At 35.2% G+C, this 26,811-nt stretch overlaps 1 protein-coding gene across 11 annotated transcripts in view; it reads left to right on the top strand.

The window, feature by feature from the left end:
- The window catches only part of Pum (pumilio), a 157,683-nt gene that overhangs the window by 21,563 nt on the left and 109,309 nt on the right, over positions 1-26,811 (top strand). For all 11 annotated transcript variants that reach the window (XR_013256069.1, XM_077400512.1, XM_077400516.1 and 8 more), the window contains 5 exons: positions 13,696-13,840; positions 18,167-18,278; positions 18,730-18,829; positions 18,931-19,061; positions 21,128-21,485. Coding sequence is in view for 10 of the 11 variants with exons in the window: in XM_077400512.1 (XP_077256638.1) it covers positions 13,696-13,840; positions 18,167-18,278; positions 18,730-18,829; positions 18,931-19,061; positions 21,128-21,485 (846 nt within the window). In the remaining variant the exon portion in view is untranslated. The remainder of the gene's footprint in view (positions 1-13,695; positions 13,841-18,166; positions 18,279-18,729; positions 18,830-18,930; positions 19,062-21,127; positions 21,486-26,811) is intronic.

Below are 26,811 nucleotides of genomic sequence, written 5' to 3'. Positions count from 1 at the left end.
TGAAGTTTGGAACGTTCCTGAAGCGATTTTTTAAAACCGATTTGTTCCATTTCCCCTTTCGCACAGAGTTAGTTCCAAGCGTCAGACAAACAACAAAAAATAGTAGGAGCGAATACACGCGTCGGAAGGCACCCTTACACACGATAAACTACCCTTCAGACCACTAAAAAAATTCTTGCGTCTCTAAAACCAATTTGTTCCATTTCCCCTTTCGCACAGAGTTAGTTGTAAGCGTCAGACAAACAACATAAAATAGTAGGAGCGAATACACGCGTCGGAAGGCACCCTTACACACGATAAACTACCTTTCAGACCACTAAAAAAATTCTTGCGTCTCTAAAACCAATTTGTTCCACTTCCCCTTTCGCACAGAGTTAGTTGTAAGCGTCAGACAAACAACATAAAATAGTAGGAGCGAATACACGCGTCGGAAGGCACCCTTACACACGATAAACTACCTTTCAGACCACTAAAAAAATTCTTGCGTCTCTAAAACCAATTTGTTCCACTTCCCCTTTCGCACAGACTTAGTTCTAAGCGTCAGACAAACAATAAAAAATAGTAGGAGCGAATACACGCGTCGAAAGGCATCCTTACACACGATAAACTATCCTTCAGACCACTAAAAAAATTCTTGCGTCTCTAAAACCGATTTGTTCCACTTTTCCTTTCGCACAGAGATAGTTCTAAGCGTCAGACAAACAACAAAAAATAGTAGGAGCGAATACATGCGTCGGAACGCACCCTTACACACGATAAACTACCCTTCAGACCACTAAAAAAATTCTTGCGTCTCTAAAACCAATTTGTTCTATTTCCCCTTTTGCACAGAGTTAGTTCTAAGCGTCAGACAAACAACAAAAAATAGTAGAAGCGAATACACGCGTCGGAAGGCACCTTTACACACGATAAACTACCCTTCAGACCACTAAAAAAATTCTTGCGTCTCTAAAACCGATTTTTTTCACTTCCCCTTTCGCACAGAGTTAGTTGTAAGCGTCAGACAAACAACAAAAAATAGTAGAAGCGAATACACGCGTCGGAAGGCACCTTTACCCACGATAAACTACCCTTTAGACGACTAAAAAAATTCTTGCGTCTCTAAAACCGATTTGTTTCACTTCCCCTTTCGCACAGAGTTAGTTGTAAGCGTCAGACAAACAACAAAAAATAGTAGGAGCAAATACACGCGTCGGAAGGCACCCTTACACACGATAAACTACCCTTCAGACCACTAAAAAAATTCTTGCGTCTCTAAAACCGATTTGTTTCACTTCTCTTTTCGCACAGAGTTAGTTGTAAGCGTCAGACAAACAACAAAAAATAGTAGGAGCGAATACACGCGTCGGAAAGCACCATTACACACGTATGTATGTATGTGCCAAATTTATAGAAATTTCTGTAACTCTCGAACTGATCCACCAAATCTTAACAAATTATATATGAAAAGACTGAAGAATATAATAGAATTAATAAAAATTGTTAATAATAAAGGGGTTACCGATTTCCATCTAAAAAAATCTACAAGATTGCCTTAATTTCCACAAATTTTGAGATATCGAGCTTAATTTTGCTTTCTCGTAGAGGAAGCTTTGTTTTCGTAAATAAAATTTTTTTTGTTTTTTTTGAGCGTGTTCAGAATGTTTAGTAATAGTTCTGGTGATTTTACCCCCAAAAAACAGTCGATTGAAAAAATAATCTGCTAACTTCCTGTAGCAGATCATTTTTTAGCAGATTAAAAATAAAAAGTAAGCAAGTAGAAACTTGCACGTTGCTTCCTTATAGTTTTTAAGTGTGCAAGTAGAAACCTGCACATTGCTTCCTCTATGAGGAAGCGTGTTTTTGTATGCATAATTATTAGTAGATATTTATTAATTTGGCTTCCTCATAGAGGAAGCAATGCAGGTTTCTACTTGCACACTTAAAAACTATAAGGAAGCAATGTGCAAGTTTCTACTTGCTTACTTAAAAACTATGAGGAAGCAATGCACAAGTTTCTACTTGCACATTTAAAAACTATGAGGAAGCAATGTGCAAGTTTCTACTTGCACATTTTTTTTTATGGATAGAGTATTATTAAAGATAGATTGGTGTTGAATTTAGCGAAGATTAATGAAAGGGTTACCGATTTCTGTCTAAAAAATGTATAGGGTAGATCGAGGCAAATCGGATTACTAATTAGCATGATAAAATAGCTCGTTTAAAACAAAACACTAACGAAGATCCACGCTGCCTACCGGCGGGGTGGGTGCGGGGGAGGGGGGCCGAAGGGGTGTGTGTGTGTGTGTGTGTGCGTGTGCGTGTGCGTGTGCGTGTGCGTGTGCGTGTGCGTGTGCGTGTGCGTGTGCGTGTGCGTGTGCGTGTGCGTGTGCGCGCGCGCGCGCGTGTGTGTGTGTGTGTGTGTGTGTGTGTGTGTGTGTGTGTGTGTGTGTGTGTGCATATAACATCTACAATTTAATACAGTCAGGATAGTCAGAGGATAAATTCCACGCATGTACTTAAACGAGTTTGTAAAGCGCGTCATGAACCCATGTAGCACCTCGTTTCGCGTGGAAAGTGTATGCGTGAACTATTTCGACATATATGTATTTCGGCATATAATACTCAATTTAGCTGCTATATTTTCTAAACTCTTTTTGTTAATAACTTTTTAACAAACAATGATCCCCGACTAAATAAAAAGCTATATTATGTTAACAATAAGAACATTTAGTAAAAAAAATCTTGATTTTATTTGTTAACAGTCACACAGTCCGAATTAAGCCACACCTAGGATTGACTGGTCAAAGTCCAAAGTGATTTTTCTTAGTTTCTAATTTTGATCAGCCGTATTAGTTATTCCTAGGATTGACTAGTCAAAAGCCGAAACGCAAAACTTATTTCGGGTTTTGACCAAGACGCTTGGTCGTTCCCCAGGATTGACTAGTCAATCCTAGGAATGCCCGCGTTTCGGGATTTGACTATAACATATATATGAGAATTATATAATCTTATAACGTACATAATTAACTTACATGTATATACATGCATGTATATACATATTTTTTTACATAAATACATATTTTTGTATTAACAAAAAGAATAAGTTGTGTGATTCTGTAGAATAATACATTGCAATCCATTGTGCCACAATAGTTCTGACATAACGTCTTATATTTTGATTTTTGAACGCTGATAGCATCTAAACGGTCGATTATTGTGAATCTTGCCCATTATAACTTTTGATCCGTATCATATATATTATTCCATTTTGGATCTATTTTGGCGAGGTTTTTATACTTGAAGAATCCATAGAAAACAAATATCTTGCTAAGTCTGAGACAATATTCCTGTCCGAAGAAAAACAAATATATTTAGGAACTCGCCTTATATCAAATATTAAATTCATTCAGAAACGAAATGTGTGTCTTTTGTGAGAAGTGTAAAACTTTTATTGACATGTTACTTTTGTTTACCTATACAAGAGACACGGTGGTGTCTCGCGCTAGTATATATATATACGCGAAGCGAGACCACACCGTGGATCTTTTACGCGACGCGAGTACTTGCAAGTACCCGAGATTTTGAGATCTTGATAACCAGTGAACGGGTCAGATTCTAACTAGGCTTAATGGATAGCTTGAACCAAAATATATTAATATAATCTTACAGAAATTTATCGAAAACAGACCTGAATTCCAGTTCTGAGTCTTTCCTTGTTAGTTATTATTTCCAATGCGGGTTATTAAAGATCTTTTTTATCTAAAATTTATCGAATTTTTTGAAGAAAATATAGATTAATTATTAAAGTGGTAGGAAGAAATAAAGAGGAAAATCTTACTAGCGCGATTAATCTCTTTCTTATATTTATTTTTGTATAAAGATTTAATAGAAAGATAAAATAAAGATTTTTGAAACCTTTGAATCTAACATTTTGCAATTATTTATTATACGTACAAATGATTATTTATGATAATTTTCAAGAAATAAACTATAAATAAACTCGCCGAACTTTTTGAACGAATTTAGTAATCGCGTTTTGTTTAAGCGATCGGTGAGACTAGCTTAGATCAGCGAATTTGTCGCTGAATAGCATTACCCAATGACAAGGTCAAAAAGGAGATTCGCTTTCGAATTCGTTGGCACACGAGTCGCTATCACTCTTTTTCGACAGTCTTTTCTCTCGTGGGAGATCCAACCGGATTCCAAGTGTGTTTTGCAACACACATTTAAATTTACTACGTCTATTGCCATTGATTCGTTGAAATAATCGTCGATTGTCGCGGAATTAATTACAAAATTTATTCGAATATTAGAAAGTCACGAAAATAGAAACTCCGGAATATTTTATACAATGATGTTTTCGTACAGCTCAAATTGTCATTTTTAATTGTGAGTGATAAAGTTATATGATATGTGAGAATTGGCTCAGAATCTTGGCCTGAAATTTTGTGAATTTATTGCAAATGGTTGTACATTAACAATATTATTATCGCTGCAGCGATATAATATAGACATTTTATATTTCACGTATTTTTAATCTAATTTTTTTTTCAAGAAATATAAAAAAACTATTAAATATAGATAAAGAATCTTTAATTTTACGTATAAAGTTTAATTAATTAATTAATTACACATTATGGATTACGTTTTATTTAGCTTGTAGTGGGATACATTTCTTATATGTATAATTGTCGAGTACCTACAACAAATATGCAGATTTGATTTATAATGTAAAATGTAGACACCATTCTTATCTCTGCACTATTAAAGATTTTTACATTTGAGATTTTTACCTGTTTATACTAAATTTGGTTTTACTTTCAGTTAATTGCACGTCTGTATTTTCGTAGATCATACATATATACATAATGTACTCGCACGCATACATAGTTATTACATTTATATTATAGAAAAGTATATGTATTTGTTTCGCCAATAAACGAGAAAGACTTTATTTTTATATTTGATAACGTTTGGCTAATGTCGTGACAATTCGACCATTGGTTTTGGTCAGATTAATCGTCAAGACTTTTTCGACCATGGGTTTTGGTCGTTTCTAAATTGTCACGACATTCGACATTAGCCAAACGTTGTCGAATATAAAAATAGAGTCTTTCTTGTTTATTAATTATTGGCGAAACAAATACATATACTTTTCTGTTATTATACACCGTTGATCTAAAAAAATTGGTGTTTCCATCTTAGTAAGATTTGTTATTGCGATAAATATTATCACATGCCTCAGTGGTCGAATTGGTACGACGCCCTACACGGAATGAGGGAGGTTCCAGGTTTGAACCCTGGCTGAGGTAATATTTTTTGCAATAAATTTAATAATTTAATTTAATAAAGATGAGATGCTTATATGTAAGTAGCAAAAATTAAATTAATTTAGAAACGACCAAAACCCATGGTCGAAAAAGTCTTGACGATTAATCTGACCAAAACCAATGGTCGAATTGTCACGACATTAGCCAAACGTTGTCGAATATAAAAATAGAGTTTTTCTTATTTATATTATAATTTTACAGTTAAAATGTGTAAAAATATGTGCATGTGCATGTATTTTATAATTCTATAAGATTTTTTAATATGGATTTTATTCATATTTGTCCAATTTTTCTGTTTTATATGAGTGCGCATTTCAAATTCCGTTGCATCAAATAGTAAAACTTGTATTTTTTATCAAGTTTGCTGAATTTTATCACATAATCTGCATATTTTTTCTTGTACCGTAATTCATATCTAAAGAAGAGATGTGAAGTCGATACTCGAATCTATCGAAGTTTATTATCGTCGCTTTTCCGCGATGCCGATTGGTTTTCTCGCTGCGTTTACTTCATTTGCAGCTGTTATCGTATATTTTGATAGTTGTGTGTATCAAGAAGTTAATAGTGTAACAGTAATAGCAATAGCATAATGTTAAAGCCAAATAGCACGCGCGAAGCGCGCGTCTGTGGTGCCTAATTAAATAAATTCTACAAAGCGTGTATCAAAATGAGTAAATATATATATGTATATGCGTACTTTGTATATAGAATTTGAATTTATATATTAAAGTAAAAAATGTACAAATAAATGTGTAGATTTTTTGTCATTCCACGGATTTCTAGATTCCAAAATTCTGAAACATTTTTATGGGAAAAGAAAAAGGTGGTAATCTGAATTTATTCGTAAGAAATTGTTTCGTCATGATGCTTTTATCGTACCGAGTTTCTACTATATTTTTGTTTCAAGCTTTGTAAATTCTAATAGATTGCGAGAGAAGATGAGGTCGATTTATTTCTCTCGCGAAAGTTAAAGTCGAAGCGATTTTCGCGACTCGCGTATCATAAGCATAATAGGATGACTTTGAACTTGCTGTCGCATCATGCGTTCGGTGCACTCGCGTCTTGCGATCCGCGAGCGTTCGCTTCTGCCCTCACCTCCCCGCGGAGGTTACGTCACTAGCATTCAGTTAGGCGAGGTCGGGATCAGTGCAGCGCGCGGGCTCCAGGTCACGATTTGCCTTTATCCAATTTAGACTTGAACATTCGCGTGGTGATCGCCGTTAAAAGGAGGGAGTTTTTTTTTTTTTTGGCTAAATTTATCGATTTTTTTTAATTTTCTGGTGAAGAAACTATACAACGGATCAATTTGGCATGTGGATTTATTTATCTCTTATTTATTCACAAAAAAATTAAAAATTATTTCCTCCCAAAAATACGCCTCCCACCCCCCTCGACGCGCGATGATCTCCAGTTGACGGTGTGCACGATTTGAGTTTTCCCATTAATCCTGCAACAAAAACTCAAGAACATTTTACTTTACATACTCCCCTAAGTTGACGCATCGAAAATCGAGCCATTTGAACCTCACATTCGAGTTTATTTTCAAAGAATATCTTATTTATGTTGAACGAAATATCAGATATGAACGCAGATATGTGTTTCTTACACAGTTTTTTTTATCTTATGATAATAATAATGATAATAATGATAATAATGATGATAATAATAATAATAAATAATAATTTTTATTAACGGGGAAAAAATACTCTTTACACTATTAACCCTCACAGTGTTTTTCACTGGGTGAACTAGTGCGCACTGAGTGCGCACTCGCCGCAGGCAACGTGTTTCGCTGGGCGTTTCGGTGCGCGAAAACAGTGCGCGCTGTTTCACTGGAAAGTCTAGTACCGAGTTTTTGCACTATAGTGCGAGAATTCGGTATCAAATGGTATCAAATACATCAGCACAATGCGCCACAAAACCGTACTGAGATGGCACTGAGAATAATGGACGTGTTTAGTTGGGAGTGCAAAAAACTCGCACTTTCAGTGTACTCCGTGGCAGTATCGTCTGAACTCGACAAGTTTCCAGTGCGCACTCAGTTCTGCCCAGTGAAAAACGCTATCAGTTACCTCTGAGAGATTTTGCACGTTTTTTAAAACTCGGCCCTTTTTGAACGCGCAGTGGGGGAGGGGGGGCTTCGGACTAGGGAAAGAAAAAAGTACTAGTCTGGCCACTTGCGAGAGTCATTCCGGTCGAAGCAGCCGCGGCAGAAAGTGAGAAGTGGGCCCTCTGAGGGTCCCTTAGACTCTGGTGAGGTAACTGAGGGTTAAACAAATCCGGACCATTAATGAAGTAATTGAGGAGCTTAAAAATGAAAGTAAGGTCAGAGATCAATTTCTTATTTAGCATATAATGAGAAAAAGAGAACATACATTTTACAAAATCTAATACGAAGAGTGTTTTTATATCAAGTTGAGACTCTAGATTTATTTATTAATTGATATTACGAGAGTAGTCGAGAAAACTTTAATAAAATAGCTACCGAGCCGCGCATAAGAAATCTACCCTATTTAAATAATTGCTCGAAGAAATCATTAATCGATTAATACAAGAATTTGTCTCATACAAAGTACGGTGCTGCTCGATATGAAAGATGGAGTACTGTCTCAAATCTCTAGTTAGAATGAATTGATATTTCTTAATAAATCCGGACTATCAATAAAGTAATTGAGAAGCTTAAAAATGAAAGTAAGGTCAAAGATTAAGGGTGTTTTAAAGAGTTAGTTAAAATGTAACGAAGTTGACGAAAATGTAATATCATATTGTGTATTCTCTTTTAAAGTTTGGGGTCAAATTTCAAATTGATTTGCAATTTAGATAAAAAGTTATCAATTCTTGAATATCTGTTTTACAAAAGGTTTTACAGAGAAAGTGTAAACATTAAAAAATGTTACTAATATAATAATATTTTACACACAAGCAGATCATCAACAAACAAAAATATAGCAATAAAATTTGAAACAATTTACAATTTTTTTTGAAATTTTTTTTTGAAAAAAAAAATAGTAACAGTTATTTACAGTCACTAAATCTACGTCTTTTACATTCTATTAGATGTTCTGTAACTATAATATTTATATACATTTTTTTGTCTTTGGATCCTTGGAGAATTAATATCACAGTTTTTAATATTTTCTGCATACTTTAATTGGGACGGTACCTATAGAACATCCTTAAGGAGGGTGGTTACTCAAATCAATTTGATAAGAATAAGTTCAAATTTATGGAACATATTTGTCTATGGAAATTTATAGTCTATGCTAAAGTCGAAGATAATTGTCTGCATGGTTGTTGAATAATTAATTATTGAAGTTATATTTTTGTCTTTCTTATTCATGGGCGACACAGCAAAAATGTTACCTAACCTGTAACGTAACTTTCGAAAGCATATTAAAAATGATAAGAATTTAATGAAAATAGGTGCAAATAATTCTTTATATATTTAGGAAAAACTTTCTTGAAGACTGGAATGATTCGTCTTTATAGTTATCAAGAAATTGCATATATACACATATATATATATATATATATATATATAAAACCGCATTTATTATTTCCACATTTCAACGTGGATACTAACGTATTTGGGTTTTAATTGTACAAACAATTTTTTTTAGACCTTAAGATACAGCAATTGAATACATTCCACATATTTATTTGCTAAAATTCGTTCATTTCACGCGACGAAAATCTAACTTACATGCTTTTCCCCTGCCGCGTCGCCTGCCCCGCAGCGGGACGCTGACCAACCTCCTTAAGGAGATTTCTCCTTAAGGAGGTTTGTCGCATGTGTTATGTATAATATATTTTGTTTTCTTGATTATACAGTGTAAAGCTAGTCTCAGAAATGATTCATAAACATGTTACCATTTGGACAGAAAAAGCATAAAAATTGCAGTTTTGGCCCATTATTGTACTTGATATTGTTTAAATAAATTATTTTAAAAAATTAACAAAATTAAACTGTAATTGCAAATCTCGATGTAATAGAAGTGTACCATAAAAATTTCATTTATTTTTACTGAACAGGATCAGAGATACATAATATGATATTTACTATTTACACATGGGGAGTGTATATATATGTATAAATATATATACACACAATTTCTGTAACTTTTAAAGCGAATATCTCAAAAACGGGTCAGACCATCGATTGCAAATTTAACACAGGTTTTTGAGATATATAAGAGTACACAACCTCTGTAAATTTCAGCTTTATCTCTTTGTTTTGACATAGCGATATTCTTAATCTCCTATTCTTTAAAGTAAGGTAAAGGTACCAATACCCGGACACTTAAGCATAGGAAATGTACCAATACCTGGACATGTATCTGTGTCTGGATATCTTTAAAAAAATATAAATTTATGAAAAAAAACGTTTGGATATTATAACTGAAGTTTCAAATTACAAGAAAAAATATTTTTATCTTGTAATTTGAAACTTCAGTTTTAATATCCACAAGCGTTTATTTTCATAAATTTATATTTTTTTAAATCTTTGATTTTAATTTGCGTTATACTTATAAATAATAAAGGTGTCCGGATATAGGTACATGTCCGGGTATTAGTACCTTTACCTTAAATATATTTAGTCTTTCTGATGATACAGTACTCATGACAGGTGATTGACATGGGATGCTTATGCAGTAGGCAACCAGACGTAAGAATTTGTGCTATACATGTTCAATCAAAAATACGATGGTGATAATAATGAGGAGACCAAACGATAGAGCAATATTTTTCAACTTAAAACGAACTGAAGTGCAATATAATAATTTTAATGTGGTTTATAGGGGAGACCGGGACTATCTGTCTACAAACGCTTTTTTTCATGTTTACTAAAAACTAATAAAGATATTTGGCTGAACATTTTAATGGTGCGAGCTTTCTACAAAAAAAGTAATTATATTATAGTTCATCTTATTTTAACATTTTAAAGAGATGAATTATTTAAGTAGACAAATCGAGCGTAGACAGATGTTCTCGTATGCGGGGCACATTCGAGGGGCTATTTGTCCATAATAAAAAACGTTATATTATTTTTTATACTTATTTATAATATTATTTATTATTAATATGTAATATTGAAAAAACTATCCAGTTGAAACAGTCAGAGCAGTAATAGGAGTTTTGTGTAGACTTTCTGATAGGATTCCTGCGTGGAGCTGACTTTTCTTTATATTTAGTGGCGTCAAACTGATTTTAAGTTTGTTGCAAAATCAATATGAGTTTTTTTTGTCCCCTTAATTCTTTAATTCTTTTTTTTTGCATTTAAGGCTTTTACTTTTTCCTCAGCAGTGTTTGAAATTGAAAATACTAAATAATTTAAGACAAACTCATATATTTACTAGACGTGTATTTTTAAAATAAAAATTTTGTGATAATTCTTGAATTGCAGGATCAAGTAGCTGCTTGTAGGTCATTTTTTTACAATAGCGAATGAGACTTTAAACATTTATTTTGAATTCTAGCGTTTTTTTTTTGCGAAAAGATTCTCGCTCAATTTTTATTTTCTTTTAATTGCTATAATTTTATTGGATATGTTTACTTTATTTGTCTTTCTTTTGTAGTTACGCACAATTATCTATGCATAAAAGAACAATCCATCATTGAAGTGCGTGGACACATTGACCCATCAAAAAGAAGGCCCAGCCCTGACCACATTTTTCAGTTTTTAGCATGGTGCGAATTTTAGATTATGCGGAATTAAGATTTGACGCTTCTTACATCTGATAATTATATATTAAGTGATAATATTATAAATTGTTTGCTTTAATTTGAGTTAGTCAAACTACTGTTAAACTACCTAGTTAACTACCTAGTTAAACTACTGTTAAACTATCTAATTAAACTACTGCCGCACAACAATTTTTTCAACCGTCGAAAAAAGTTAATAATTGTTTTCACTTTTTTTGCAACGCATAGTATCTGTGAAAAGAAGAGAAGAAAAGTTTTTGAATCTCTTATATAGAGCTTTTTTCAATTAGTTATTGGAATAGTATAATAGAGATCTATTTCTTAACACCTGAGATAGCAGTACTATGGACACATAGCTCTCATAGTTTCGATTTCCCTTATTCTTAAATGAAAATGAATTTAAGCGTCTTATAAGCAGATGAAACTATTAATTGTATGTGTGTGTTAAATGATAAGATGTCTGTGAAGTTAGCCCCCCTTTTTCAAAATTCGGAAAATTTTATTAGAGTTCTGGATTCCCCAGCAAGAGTTCTAGAGTTCTCTATAGTTTTTAGAAAGAGTTCCGTTATTTAAAGTGGTAAAAACATTATTTTAAAAGGGGGGCTAACCCTTATTTTTGAAAAAATGAATTTTTTATGGTAGTTTCGGATAGATTTTGATGAGTTCTAGAGTTCTTTATAGGTTTTAAAAAGAGTTCCGTTCAAATAAGCCCAAAAATCGATGTCAAAGTTGAACAAAAAATTTCCACTTTTTAAAAAAATTAATTTTTTATGGCAGATTTAGAAAGATTTTGATGAGTTCTAGAGTTTTCTATAGGTTTTATAGCGCTACGACCAATATTTCAAAAGTTACAGCCTTTCGAAGTGCCACACCTAAAAAATTTTTCAAGTCCCGGGGGGTTATTTTTTTTCAAAAATTGGCAGTTCTCGCGGGAGTTCTGGTCACCTTCTGAAGAGTTCTATCGAAAACTATTAAGTTCCGAAACGATCCGACCAATATTTCAAAAGTTACAGCCCTTTGAAGTGCCACACCTCAAAAATAATTTTTGAAATATTGGTCGGATTGTTTTGGACCCTAATAGTTTTCGATAGAATCCCTCGGGGGGCGACCAGAACTCCCGCGAGAACTGCCGATTTCCGAAAAAAAAATTACCTTTCGGGACTTAGAAAATTTTTGAGATGTGGCACTTCGAAGGGCTGTAACTTTTGAAATATTGGTCGTAGCGTTATAAAACTTATAGGGAACTCTAGAACTCATCGAAATCTTTCTGAATCTGCCATAAAAAATAGATTTAAAAAAAGTGGAAATTTTTTGTTTAACTTTGACATCGATTTTTGAGCTTATTTGAACAGAACTCTTTTTAAAACCTATAGGGAACTCTATAACTCATCGAAATCTATCCGGAACTACCATTATAAAAAATTCATTTTTTCAAAAATGGGGGGCGCCGGAAGTTAGCTCCCATATTTTTAAAATGGTGTTTTTACCATTTTAAATAACGGAATTCTTTCTAAAAACTACAGAGAACTCTAAAATTCTTGCTGGGGAATCCAGAACTCTAATAAAATTTTCCGAATTTTGAAAAAGGGGGGCTAACTTCACAGACATAATGATAAGTCAGCACTAAATAAGACACCGAGATCACGAGCGTCGCGTACTGCTGAGAGAGGCGAACCATCAAGAGTAATTATATAAATATAGGTATGACACCAGACCTCAAATTTAAATAAGCCATGTTGTCATAAAAGCGCATCAGCAGGTCCACATCAATCTGTCGATACATTTTAAGAACATCAGCATATAACAAGCAGTAGCAATATTAAAAATATTATGTTAGACAAATTCTTTAATATTAAAAGGAATAGACGAGAGATTTTACGAATTCTTGATCAACGAGCTTGGTGGTAAATAAAAATATTTGTTTATTTTAAATTAATATTTTACGATGACTAGAGTGTGTTTATTTAATTTATTATTTTTGACGTTGTAATTTAGCATGCATAGTTGCGGCGAGAGATCAAGAGCCTTGAATCTGTGGATTCAGTTTTATATTTTTTTTTGAGACAGATAGCGTAAAAAGCAATGCAAAATTAATAGAGCTTAAGATCTGACGTAAGATGTAAAGTGGCGGTGTACATGATTGAAATCGTTTTCTTACAAATTTTTCAGTCTTCACGAATTTTGTTCATGTGGAAATAGACTTATTATTCGTATTCGACAATTGCGTAAATGCGGGTTATCGATTCCGTAGCATCTGTCCCTGAAACATTTTTCTCGTTTCGAAATATACAGAACGGCGTAAATATATATATTTTTAAGAGCAGAGCTATATGTATGAACACGTGTGGGTGCGTGCACGATGGATCAGTGGGACGCGATGTTAATTACACCGTTACGCTTATTGCGGAAGCAGAATTTTGCCGATGCGTTACTAGAACGGGTAATGTGGTGCATTACGGAACCGTTAATCTTGTCTCTTGGAAACTTTTAATTTTTTAATGCAAGTGGCGCTTCTTCGTATCTCTTTACTTTTCTAGGAAAGAGGGAAGAGCGCTATAGGAAAAATAGATATATAAAGAAAGGAGAGAACTCCTGTGGGAGTTTCGTGTCAACACGCGTGCTTCAGGGTGTTCACTGACCTCCAAATGCTCACGATCTGTTCTCCTTTTTCATGTTTCAGATCGCTCCCTCGACAAAAAAGCTCTGGGGCGTGGACGATGGTGGCTCAAAGGACGAAGGGGGTGTAAAAGGCGGTGGGACCCTGCTTCACCTGGGCGACCACCCGACCACCATGTGGCGGGATTCCACCTGGAGCACGACATCAGGTACGAGTCGCGCGCAATCAAATTGTTAATGCGTTGTCCGTTTAGCGGGATTTTAATCGGCGCGGATGACGGAAGTGCTTACGAAGCTCGAGCACGATCGAGTGGAGTAATCTGAACGTTCGTTTGGTTAAGCACAAGGGTCGCAAACAGCCGACGCGGAACGCCTACGCTGGTTACATTCGTGTATTGTACACGAAACGCAGCACCATGCAGTAGTGTCCTATTAAATTGCTATAGCAACATTGATGACAATTTCAAGTATAATTCCAATGTACATGTCTATTCGTATAACGGGATTTACTTGTTTTTCACGCGTTACGTGTGCTCCAAGAAGCGCTAACGGCCGAAAAAGTCAACGCTAATAAGAACTGAATCGTATTCTTATGTAGTTCGAATGGAAACTCAAACTTTGTTAGTTGTTAGTTTAACGGTCGTTAACGGAGGGAGATTGTCAAACTGGATCGGAAGAATCGCCTTCGGCGTTAGAGGAGTGCGCCGATCGATCATAGACCCATTGTCTCTGTTTGCGAAAGGCAACATATCTGTGTAAGAAATACGGGATACGAAGCGATGCCGCGTATTTTACGTCGAGCACGCTTATTGATTGATACAGCAATACAAGAACAACATGTAGATATAATACATATACGCAGCTCGCTCGCCGCCGTCATCGTCTTCCGTTGAAGGGAGGTCGGAAGGGGAAGAAGGGGGTAGAAACCAAGCTTTTTCACAGCGCACTCGATCGATTAAATGACAACATTGACTAAATTGAAAATAATAATTTTGAAAGCTCTTTTCATATAATTTCTTCTTTAATTCTCTCGAGATAGGATTTTTTTTGTAATTTTGCATTTTGTCTTTTGATATATTTTTAAGAATATTTTATAACTTAACGAGATCATCTAAAAGATAAAAATACCTGGGAATTTTTAGCGTCTTATATTTCAAATTGAATACGGGGAGGAAATATTTTACGGAGATTTTTTATGAAATATTAGGTTGGCCAATAAGTCCGTGCGGTTATTTATAAGTAACATTTATAAGTAAAAAACCGCACGGACTTATTGGCCAACTTAATATCTAGATGATTGTCATTTCTGGAGTTGTTACTCTAATATTTAGTATAACCACAATTATACTTGATATAGCGTGACCTTTTTACGTGATAATTGATATGATAATTGGTTTAGCCGTTTGATTGATTAAACATGTAATACGTTAATAAGCAAGGTAACATCCGCAACGTATAGTTGCAAGAAGAAATTCCTTTTTGTTGATATCTTATATAAATGGTTCTAAGCGCACATAGTAGTAGATTGTTTGCGATGACTAATGCTGTATGTCACTTCCTTCGGTCGTAAAACATATAATCATATTGTCGTATGCTAAATGTTACCGGATGCTGTCTAATATAACGCATAATAAACGCTTGTTATGTGATTCGAGATCTGGTTTTTCAAATTGCAACTCTTACGCGAGTAAAACGCAAAATATCGAAAATCTGAATCAGTTGAAAAAAAAGAGGAAGATATTCGTCTAAAAGTTGAAGATGATAAAAACATTTGGAAACATTTATAATTTTGTATATATGCGATATTTCCATCGCTAATATTTTAAGCTTTTCCATTTCTTACAAACTTTTAAAGAATTTAGAAACATATAAAAAATAAATAATAATGACATTTAAGCATAGAATTATATATAGCAGACAATATCGCAAATCTACTTGTACGTTAATCAAGTCTTTGAACTCCAAAATTCTGTAATACTAAAAAGATGTAAATGTTCAGACACAATGCGCACTTTTTAAAAATACTTTCAGAAAGCGCATGTATCACAATTACATGCTGTGCACATTTGGCCTTATGTAGATTTTGACACTTATTACATTCACAATCAGTAGATATTTTTAAATCAAATAGATTCGTCCAAATACTTTCATCCCTTTACTTTAACACACAAGCGTTCCAATATTCACTGCCAGTATTGAAAATCTATAGTTTACATTTTACATTACATATGCTATAGATTTTCAGTACTGGCAGTGCATATCTACTGTTTACTCTTTTATGCTAATGTTTAATTGGTGCCACAAACAAACACAAATATTTGCGTGAGTCTCTGAATCATGAATGCACAATATCATATGTGATTCGTCTAATCTAAAAATATCTAATAAATTTGTATTATATGAATATTAAGATTTATGCGATGCCAGTGTATATACCGGGTGTACTCACAATGTATACACCGGGTGAAACACCTGATTTTTTTGCAAGTGCGGTATATACATATACTAGAAGCGGCGATTGTGGCTGCGGATTGTGATTGAATGTAAATATAAATATAGTTGTTGACATGATGTGAATGTAGCGATGAAAGTGACAGTCGTGTCGTGGCCCTGGCAGTGAATGTGGCAGTGGATGTAGATAAGGATGTGGATGCGGATATGGATATGGATGTAGATGTGGATGTGGGTACAGATATGGATGTGGGTATGGTGGTGGCGGCGGTGGTAGCGGCCGTCATGTGTGCGTCATACCGCGATAGGTGCAACGCGGTTGTTGCTATGGCGACAGACGCCCGGCATCAGAGGCGGCAGTAGGGGCAACGTCCCAATGCCCAGGATCGTATCTACTGATCCACCCCGTTAGCGAGCACCCCGAGTGACCATCAACCCCCCGACCGTCGTCCAGCTGGGCCACCGCACCGTTGTATAGGCGCCGCGCGCGTGAAAGCGCGGAAAAAACTTCTCTATCTATGGAAGCCCTCAACGGAATCTCGTTCGATAATGCTCATGGCCGTAGTTGCTTCTCGACGCTAGCAAATTGTTGTTTGAATAAATTCCATCGTTTTCTCCTTTTGTTTTCCTCTTTCTTTCCGTATCGATAAAGTTTTCTTGCTAGAGACCCGTCGTCAAATTCAGAATCCAATTAGACCCTTTTTTTTATCCATGAGTGCGAGTCAACGAATCCGATTTCTTAAAATATTTTTTGAAAATGTGTCTCGTAATTGAGTAGCATCCGTATTTTTTTGAAGTGTCTTAAGACTCTTCAAGTTTCTCATCGCAGCTATCACAGAACCAACGAAAAAAGAATTTACTTTTGATGTTGTAATCCAATATAGCCGCAGAGAAGAACACTCTGGATTTTTAGAAAATAAAGATTACTTCTATCGTTTTGAATAAATTGTCGGAAACTTTCTAACATGTAATTTTCTCTCGTTTAATAGATGAATTTTTTAAAAGTTTTTTTTTGCACGGCATCTGTTTTTGTAGAACTCAAAAATATAATGATGTATATAGTAGAAGCGCGTGTAGATATAAAACTGAAATAAAAATTATTGCGAAATTATGTACAAATTGTAGGAGAGGGCTATTTCTCAACGATATGTATTCCGTGTATCGTTGGAGCGCGATAGATTTGTTGTGTATATGTATATTATATATTGTGTGTGTGTGTGTATATATATATATATATATATACACTACATAACATAACTACGAGTCAATATAAAGAAGAATCAATAGACACACATATATTTTCTCTCTCTCTCTCTCTCTCTCTATATATATATATATATATATATATATATATATATATATGTAGGTCCGGAAGTATGTTCCGGGACTTTTATTTTTGATATCGGTATATTCCGGGACATTTGGCAGTTTCCAGGACTGTCCTGGAAAAAATTGATGTCCTACGGCAATTTTCGGGACAGTTTTTTGAATCTGATTACATATATATGCGTTATATTCCAGGACTGTACATTTCAAAAAACGTAAACAGTTCCGGAACATACCTCTGGACCTACATATATATATATATATATATATATATATATATATAGAGAGAGAGAGAGAGAGAGAGAGAGAAAATATATGTGTGTCTATTGATTCTTCTTTATATTGACTCGTAGTTATGTTGAAAGCATCAGACTGTATACACTGGTATTTTTTTGTATATTGAGAACACATTTTTTTATCGTTATTTATACAATCCTTATATTTAATTCGATTGGGAACCGGATAGGTTTTTCGAAAACTTATATATATATATATATATATATATATATATATATATATGTGACTGAGAATTTTTAAATATAAAGTATTTTAGGAAAAAGCCGATATCTACCGAGAAACTTGATTTCTCGGTTTCTACAAATTATAATATACATAGTCGATCAAAGAAAAGTATTCGCCATTGTTAGAGCTCTAACTTGAATTGTGCTAACTCTTCTGTCTTGAAGAGAGATGCTTCTGTATCACATAAATAATCTAACGTAAATGTAAATATTGTCATGTACGTTTGTCCTTTACAGATCATGCAGTGTCACAGCCAATTTCAATGGGTACGGGCAGACGTGTGGGAGTTGGAACGGGATATCACCACCAAGCATCAGAAGTCGGGACAGTGCTTAGTCCTAGAAGCAGGTTCGTGTGTTATATTGTTGTCTATTTCTCGGGTATTATGCGTTCTTGTAGATACTAAACGCCAAAATAAAACGCGCGATATTTGCCCCGATGTCGAGGTACTGATAACTTCTACTTGTAAGAAATTGAACATGAAAGTCTTTACGAATTAAAGTTTGAAGATTACATATCTGCATATACACATGATAAAATCTTGTATTTTTTTTACCAAGTTGGTTTTATTCTAATAAAATTTTAACGAAAGAATCGTTAAATGATTATAATGATTAATGTTAAAGTTATACAAGAATTGTCACGGGAAATTTTTGTAGAAAGAGAATCGACTATAAATTCGATAAAAGTATGTATAACCAAGAGAAAGATTTTGAAGCCTCTGTAATATTTTTATTAATCTATGCTTGTGTGTTATTCTGATAGCGATATTATTGATAATATATTTTCTTTCTTGCAGCGAAACAGGTGGTTTGGGAGTTAAAATGGTTGAATACGTTCTTGGATCGAGTCCCACTACACCAAAAGATTTGGAACCGCGAATGGTTTCTCTGAGATTGGTGAGTACTACATGATGGCGTCAACTCTTTATTGTTAGCCTTTTAAGTTTATATGTACATATGTATAGCTGTTATTTTATTTTGGTTTTTTTTATATACAGAATACCGATGCAGACAAGAAAGAAAAAGAAAAAGGTTCGGCAAGTCCTTTTGATAGCACAAAGGATGATGCTGGGCCACAGGGTAATGGATTAGCGTCTCAAAACGGTTTAGACGATGACAAAGGATTTAAGTAAGTTCTATTTTTTGCTGATTGCACTATTTAATATCAAGTACGATATGTTCATAGTATCGTGTACTTCTTTTCAAACACAGACCGACGTTTAAATGATTGATTTTATTCGTTTTCCGCAATATTTTAACGTTTAGAATTAATTATTTATGCAATTAATCTTGAAATTAAGGCTTTTGGCGAAGTGATTAAATAACAAAAAAATTTTTGTATTTTTTATTTTTGTACTAATTTTTTTATTTTTATTTATTTCTGTCTTTCTAAAAAAGAATCTTGAAAGAAAAGAAATATTAAAAAAAGAAGTTTGACAAATTACAATAAAAATTGTAGAATTTATAATAGTATCAGATATAAGCGTTTGAATAATTATCTAGCGCAGCGCAGCAAGAAATAAGATTTTTCACTATATCTTATTATATAGAGATATGTAAGTTTTTTTTTATATATTGCATCTACTGTAATTATCGTAATAAAATAGCGTAATAGTGAAATAGTGATAGCTGTCAAGGAAAAACTACACATGGCCAATGATATTACATTCTCTCTTGTTTTCTTTTGCGATAGTTTTTCGTTCGATTCTCATTGTCAGTAATGTTGCGCCATCAGTAGCACACGACAAAAAGTACAATCGACAACGACGTTACCGACATTGTTTTTCTGTTTTTGTTGCGTCTATGGGCCGATATCACAGTCTCTGATTAACGTGATCCTCCGATTAAACTCACTTTTGTTTCTTTTTAGGGGGACAGTTAAAAAGAGATGCAGAGTGAGTTTAATCGGAGGATCACGTTAATCGGAGACTGTGATATCGGCCTTATGTGCTGTTTATTTGCACTCTACACGTATACACTTTGTACATGTCTATTTTCATTAAATTAATTTAATCAATTCAAATTTCAGTAATTCAAAGTTTTTGAAAAAACATTGGAAAATTTGAGAATACGGTTTTAAATTTTATTTCTAAATCATAATTAATAAAAAAAGAGGAAAATTTGAAATAGTTTCTGACGATAACTTTTTTTTCGATCTTTTTTTATAAGGATTTTTGCACGAAAAAAGTAATATATCAACAGCATCATTTTTTGTATTAATAGCATCAGGGTTATTGAGATAAAATTTATTGATGCAACGTCAATATTAATGAACAAAAAACATCGGATAATTGTTTTAATAAATAATTTAATTGAATCAACTTTATTTTTTCCCCCGTGCATATCAGATCTAAATGAAAAAATTATTGTTTGCATTCATACTCAGATTTTCTTAATGTATTGGAGAGGAAAATGATACGAGCAATTAGGAATGTTATTATCCATGTCATTATGATAATGATAGTTTACTGTTGACGGTCGTTGTTGACGTTTATACTTTCTTTTCTCACGAGATAAGTAAGGTGAGTCGTCTAACCTGCGGATTGCATCCTGTTACGTATGTCACATTATGCAAAATGCACTGTTACACGACATATAATTGATTACGTGGACTCTTGGGTTTAGCATTTTTTTGTGAAATTATTATTTTAGCGGATTTACTGTAAGGGTTTTCAACTTTTAACATATATGTATAATAGAAAATAAACCTTTTTGTATTTACTTTTAACCAGAAAATGATTCTGCTAATCAAAAAGAATAAGTATTATATATGATAAATCGGAGTTTGTTAAACTTAGTCTAAATTTAATACTAGAGAAAGAAATTTCAGAAAAGACATCGCACGTTTAAAAAATACTTTTATTACAAATCTGGAGCTTTGGAAATTTATTTCATGTTCGCTGAGCACACCGCGCATGTTCGTCATTCACAATGAGGTCCTTGACATTTACAATAAGAGCAGTTGCCATTTGCAATTGCTCTTAAGAAAATTATGCCAGTTTCTTTATATAGAAAATAAAAATATGATTCTTACGCTTACTATCAACTTGTAGGCTTGATAAACTATGACTAAATATTCATTATAATCGAGGCAGGCGAACAAAGCTATTATATAATCATCTTTTTGTATATATTTTAAGTTAGCTATGCTATAATCTTTACTTAGTCTGAATAATTTTTATATTTCTATTGCAGTCGCACACCCGGAAGCCGTCAACCGTCACCGGGCGAAGAAGAATTTCAGAAGAATACCGCCGCCACCCTGGCCGTGAGCGCCGGTGGTGGTGGCGTCGTCTTGCTGAAACCCGGGATCGACGTTGTTGGCAGCGAGGAACATTTCATGGCGGCGTTTGCGCCGGCACCACCGCACCATCTGCAGCATCACCAAGCGCCGCCGACTCATCATCTACAACATCCGCACTCGCACACGGCAGCGCAACTCTTCGGGGCACAAGCCCCGCCGCCGCCGCAGGGTCCACCGCCCTCGCAGCAACAGCAACAACAACAAGGTCCTCCGCAGCCGCAAGACACCTCCACGCACTTCGAAGTCCAAGTAAGTCTTGTTTGATTTTTTTTTTATTTTTTTTATTTTAGGCGCTACCGAACGGAGAGAGACTTGTGCGTCCGTCGTCGCGCAACATGAAACAAACGAATGTTGTCGACATTATTTGGATATAAATTATATCTAAAAAAGGTATAAGAAAATTTTGTTGCAAATTCTGCAAACGCAGATTTCGAAGTTTTTTTTTTTTAGTTTTGGACCAATTGTTAAACAAATTGCGCGAATTTCCGACGTTATATTATTCGTGTTAGAGCGCTTACTATTTTGACAATAATTAATATTAAGAAAATTACAAAAATTATTAACTATTATGTAACACGCAATGAAGTAATATGATAAAAACTCTAAATGGATCTAAAATAAAATATATGGAAGATTTTGACACTTGGTTAGATTGCCTTAATAGGTTTTTTATCTAGTTCTATTCTAGTTCAATTACATTAATACTTTATAATAACAAAGTCGTGCGCAGTCTGCGCTTAAATAGTAAATTCGTTAGTTATTCTATAATAATTGAGTAGTAAGTGAAAAGTTTATTGAAGGAAATAGCCAATTGACAATATAGATTGTCATATAATTTAGTGCAAGAAGAATTGTTGATTTATCTCTACATTTTATTTTACAAATAAAATTTACGATACGCAAAGTTTGAAATACCGCTTTAAAAGTGGTGAAGATTAAACTGACTATATACGAATATACGTTTGAATGTAGAATACGCCGATTGATATTATAAATTGCCTTATGTAGACCCGCGTAGCTTATTTATTCAAGGATCAAGCCGACTTTCATTTGCGATCGTTAAATGTTCCTTGTTTCGGCGTGAGAGTCTCTTAAGTATGAGTTGTATGTTGTCTGTTAAAAGTGGAAGTTTGTAGATTCTTCTTCACTATATTTTGCTTATTGATACTTGAAAGGATGGAGAATATGAATTTTGCATTTATACCTTACGATTATACCAATTTAATATCAATTAAATATACGTATAAGACAGGATAAAAAATATTCTTCTTAGTATTCATACGACCTAGTATTCATATATTCAAGCGGATTTTCTTGGACGTTAATAACATTAGTTCACAAAGAATTCTTCTTAGACTTATAAAACAGTTACGATGCCACGTTGCAGTGCCGTAATGCAATTATTGCGGAGAGATTAATCTCTCTCTCGATTATGTTGTAAATGCTCACTCTTTTGAGGGGCACTCCTGATTTGTACCGTTTAGTTTTGTCGTCGTACTTTTCCCCCGCGCGGTCTTTCTTCCGAGAAAATTTTTCTAGTTCCGCCCGATTCCTCGAAGTTGTTGAAGATTTCAAGTGTAATCATGCAAAAGACATTGCGGAACTTGCCATAAAGCATCTAGCTTTTATCTGAACAATTGAGATACGGTTACCGTGTCTGAAAGACGGTATTGCAAAAACTCCCTATTGTTTTCTTTTTTACGCAAAAATGAATTTTATTTGCCATGAATGTTTACCGTACATGTTATAAACATGTACAAAGATGAAGAAAATTTAGTTCAGAAAGGGAAGCAGATTCCGAGGAAAATTTAAAGAAACTGTAAATTTTATTTTGATAAGAAACAACAATTTAGTATTCCTTACGTACTTACCAGATCGATACTGCGCTTATTCTAACAATATTTACAACAATTTTTAATATTGTTTTTTTTGGTAACAAATTACTATCACGACTGTGATTCCAGATCAGTCTGAATGCGAAATAGAATTCAAACGGGAAATTATTTTCTAGACTCAAGTCGCACGAAGGAGATGCGATTAAAGCATACTATTTTCGAATATAGCCAAGCCAGAGAAAATAGCTACGTAATAGCCATAGTTTTGCACACGTGCGTCATGTGACGTCTTGTACACGTTCGTCCGTTCTCGATGACAGAACCGACTAGTTTGGCTTTGATTCGTACATTCATCTTTCTCGTTTCTTCATCTTTCATATGTAATCAGGCTATATTATCAAATACAGAATGAGAGATAAATGTATCTCATTTATATGTTCCCGAAACGCACGTTTCCTTAATGAAAATAACTCATTCTACCCCTCATTTTATTTTAGGATATGTCCTTGTCCGTTGCTTAATGACGTGAGAAACGAGATAGGCCACGTATGACATTTTAACTGACCGGGTACGCTTTTCGACCACTACGCTTTTTGTCTGTCTTTCGGCGAGTCGGCCGGCGAACACAATGATATCCTCGAGGGCGACCCTCGCGGCGTTGATAACGTGTATTCTCGAGGGCATACTTTTTCTATTTTACCTCACAAAAGCGACCCTCGGGTGTCGATAATCGTGGGTGGCGATTCGCGCGGGTTTTAAAGAGAAACGTGGCGGCCGGCGGGTGGCGGCTGTGGACGAACGTATAAATCATTGAGCGACAGCTCCTCGACGTGTCTACTTTGAGTGTCTATTCAGAAAATAGAACGGCAAGTATATCGGTACCACCGGAGCGTTCCTGCATCTCGTCAAGTGTTCGATTTCAGGCATGTCATGGAGCGTGCGCAGCCCGCGCATTCCTGCTGCGATATTAATTATACCGTTATTTAAATTTTTATCGTTTATAAATCGTATTACGTCTTTGATAGCGATCGTTAATTGGCGAACGTTTCTTTTTCTCTTTGAAAATTGAGTCACAAAATCTTTTCACAGTGGCTTCTTTCTCGATAATATTCTACGCTCGGAGTCTCTTTTCGTAAAGAGCGTCCGGGAGACTTTCGTATTGACTTAGAACTGAAATGGTAGAATTACGAATGAAGACCGAGACGCGAGAGGCAACGGTTGTAACGCACTTTCCCGCCTACGGGAAATCGTTACAACCGGTGGCCATTGTTCCCAGGAAAAAAACCGCGATAGCGGTTTCCGCGCGAAGAAGAAGGCTATATACACAGCAAGTCGACTATCGTCTACAATAGTACCGCATGCACCGTGTTGAAAATATTTATTAGTACCAATCTTTTAATTATCAAGATACGTTGTACGTATAATACTGCCAAGTATTTATTTTATCTCTTGATTTGAGATATGTCTAAATATTTCGGAATATACGTCCCCCGAAAATATTGTCACGTAATAGAGGACTGACAAGGGAAACTAAGCAAAATATCTCACGCGGGAACCTCGCGAACCTGAAAATTTTGATTTTGATGAAACTTTACACACTTGTAGGAGAGGTAAATAGACGAATTTATAAACCGTTGCGGTCCAAAAACGCGATTCTAGAGGTAAACCCATCTCTCATATGTAGAGCGGCTTTTATGCTTTTCTTGATGTACCTATCTCGAAAAGTATTTGTGATAACAAAAGTTTCATGGTAAGAACACCTCTAACCACATTAATAGTATTTAAAAAAAATAATTTAAAAAAATGTTTTCTTTAAAAATTATTTTTTTGAAATATTATTAATGTGGTCAAATAAACCATAAAACTTTTATATGTAAAATATTTTTTGATATCTCGAATACTTTTCTAGATATATGTATATTGAGAAAAGCAAAAAGCCGCTTTACATATAAGGGGTGGTTTCATCCCTTAAAATCATTTTGGGCCGTAACTATAAAAATGTTTAAATTTGTTTATTTATTCCCCCTACATGTGTGTAAAGTTTTATCAAAATCAGAATTTTCAGGTTCGCGAGGTTCCCGCGTGAGATATTTTGCTAATGCAGTGCAAAATACCGCGCGCTGCCGATCTTCTCGGTTTTTCTCTCTCTTGCCTTCGCTCGACATCTCACGCCTCGATGAGAACACAAAATGCGGCGTAAAGTCGCCGGCGACCATGAGCCGAGACTAGATGTCTGGAAAAAGATAGACGCGACACGGCACTCCGTATTAATTTTACTCGACGAGCGAGTTCTACTTCCGTGCTGGATGCGTGTATCGCTTAGAGCAAGAATAAGCCCATTTTCTGGTCAGACACGACGTTTACGCTTAATCTTTTCGGAAAATAAAAATCGGATTTTAACACATGTTTTACGCATAGACGAAGGAAGGAGGCTAAAGGGGCAGAACCCCTCTCCCTCTGATAACTTTTCGGATTATTTTTAATCCGAATAGTTTAATCCGGGAAAGGTAACTGGTGAAAGAACTTGGTCAACCTAGGGAGAGACCATGCCCCTCTCTTCTTTCCAGAAAAACAGTTTAGCTACGCCTATGGTTTCGCGTCAAGTCGGTCCTACAAAAAATGACAAAAATTTTATTCCTCTATCGTTAAAAACATCGAATTGCAATAGGTATCATCCTTGGTACAACGCCGAAATATTTCTTTCGTGCATGTATGAAAAATGATGAGAGAGCATTTCTAAAAATATGCATTCTTCCCCGCGATATATACTCCCAAGAATTGCCGTCACTGTAATTGATGTAATTCGAGGCACGGAGTAGAGAGTTAGAGAGATTTGTCCGCGAGCGTTGATCGTCAAGCCGCGTACTTCGTACCTTGAATTACCTCATTCGGTAAAAAAAGGTCGACCTTCGAGTCTCCCTTCGCCGGCACGCCGAGATTTTCGCGGCGTGCGCGCCGTGCACGCCGCGCGTCCTATGTTCGTCGTACATAAAAATAGGACGCTCGTTGGCGCTCGTACCGGGACGGGGATTATGCTGCGCGTTTCGACGCGCGCACGCCCGTGCCTTTCTTTCTAATACCGGCGCAAGTAAGTATACGATGTGAGGGAGAAGAATCACACGTGTTGGCGCACGAAAAGTGCGTGCACGCGTGAAACGGTGCTCAGTCGCCTTCTGATCGTGTTATTACGCGAACGCTTGTGTTCCTCGATGCGTGAAGCGATTCCCAGACCTTCTCTTCCAGTCCCTTCTCCACCCTCGCCCCCTTCTCCCTTTTCTATCTTCTCGCCGCCACGTTTTTTCTTCTTCCCTCGGAAAGAGAATGAGAAAGAGAGGAAAGAGAAGAGACCGTAAAGGTGTGGTGTAACGGATACATGGACAGATAGAACGAGTGAGAGAGTGAGAGAGAGAGAGAGAGAGAGAGAGAGAGAGAGAGAGAGAGAGAGAGAGAGAGAGATATGAATAGGATGGGTTGTTGACTCGCTGCCCATTCAGCATAAAGTGCAATGACTCTTCCTCCCGATGAAAATCTGTATCATCGCCCGAAGGTTACATACAATCTTCGGGGTACGAAATTATTTCCCGGCGTTTTGCGTCCGGGAATTCGAAGATTCTATCTTAAAGTGTCGAACATATCCTCCGCTCGCGCGTTTCTCTCATCGATCTTGAATTTTCCGCGTGACCTGCTTTTCATATCGTTTACTCGATACTCGCAGATTTTTATTTATCGTCTCGTAGATC

The sequence above is a fragment of the Temnothorax americanus genome, unplaced genomic scaffold (assembly GCF_048541705.1).
Source record: "Temnothorax americanus isolate GAGA-0224 unplaced genomic scaffold, ASM4854170v1 Scaffold137, whole genome shotgun sequence".
Lineage (NCBI taxonomy): Eukaryota > Metazoa > Arthropoda > Insecta > Hymenoptera > Formicidae > Temnothorax > Temnothorax americanus.
This window is presented reverse-complemented; position numbering and strand designations above follow the sequence as displayed.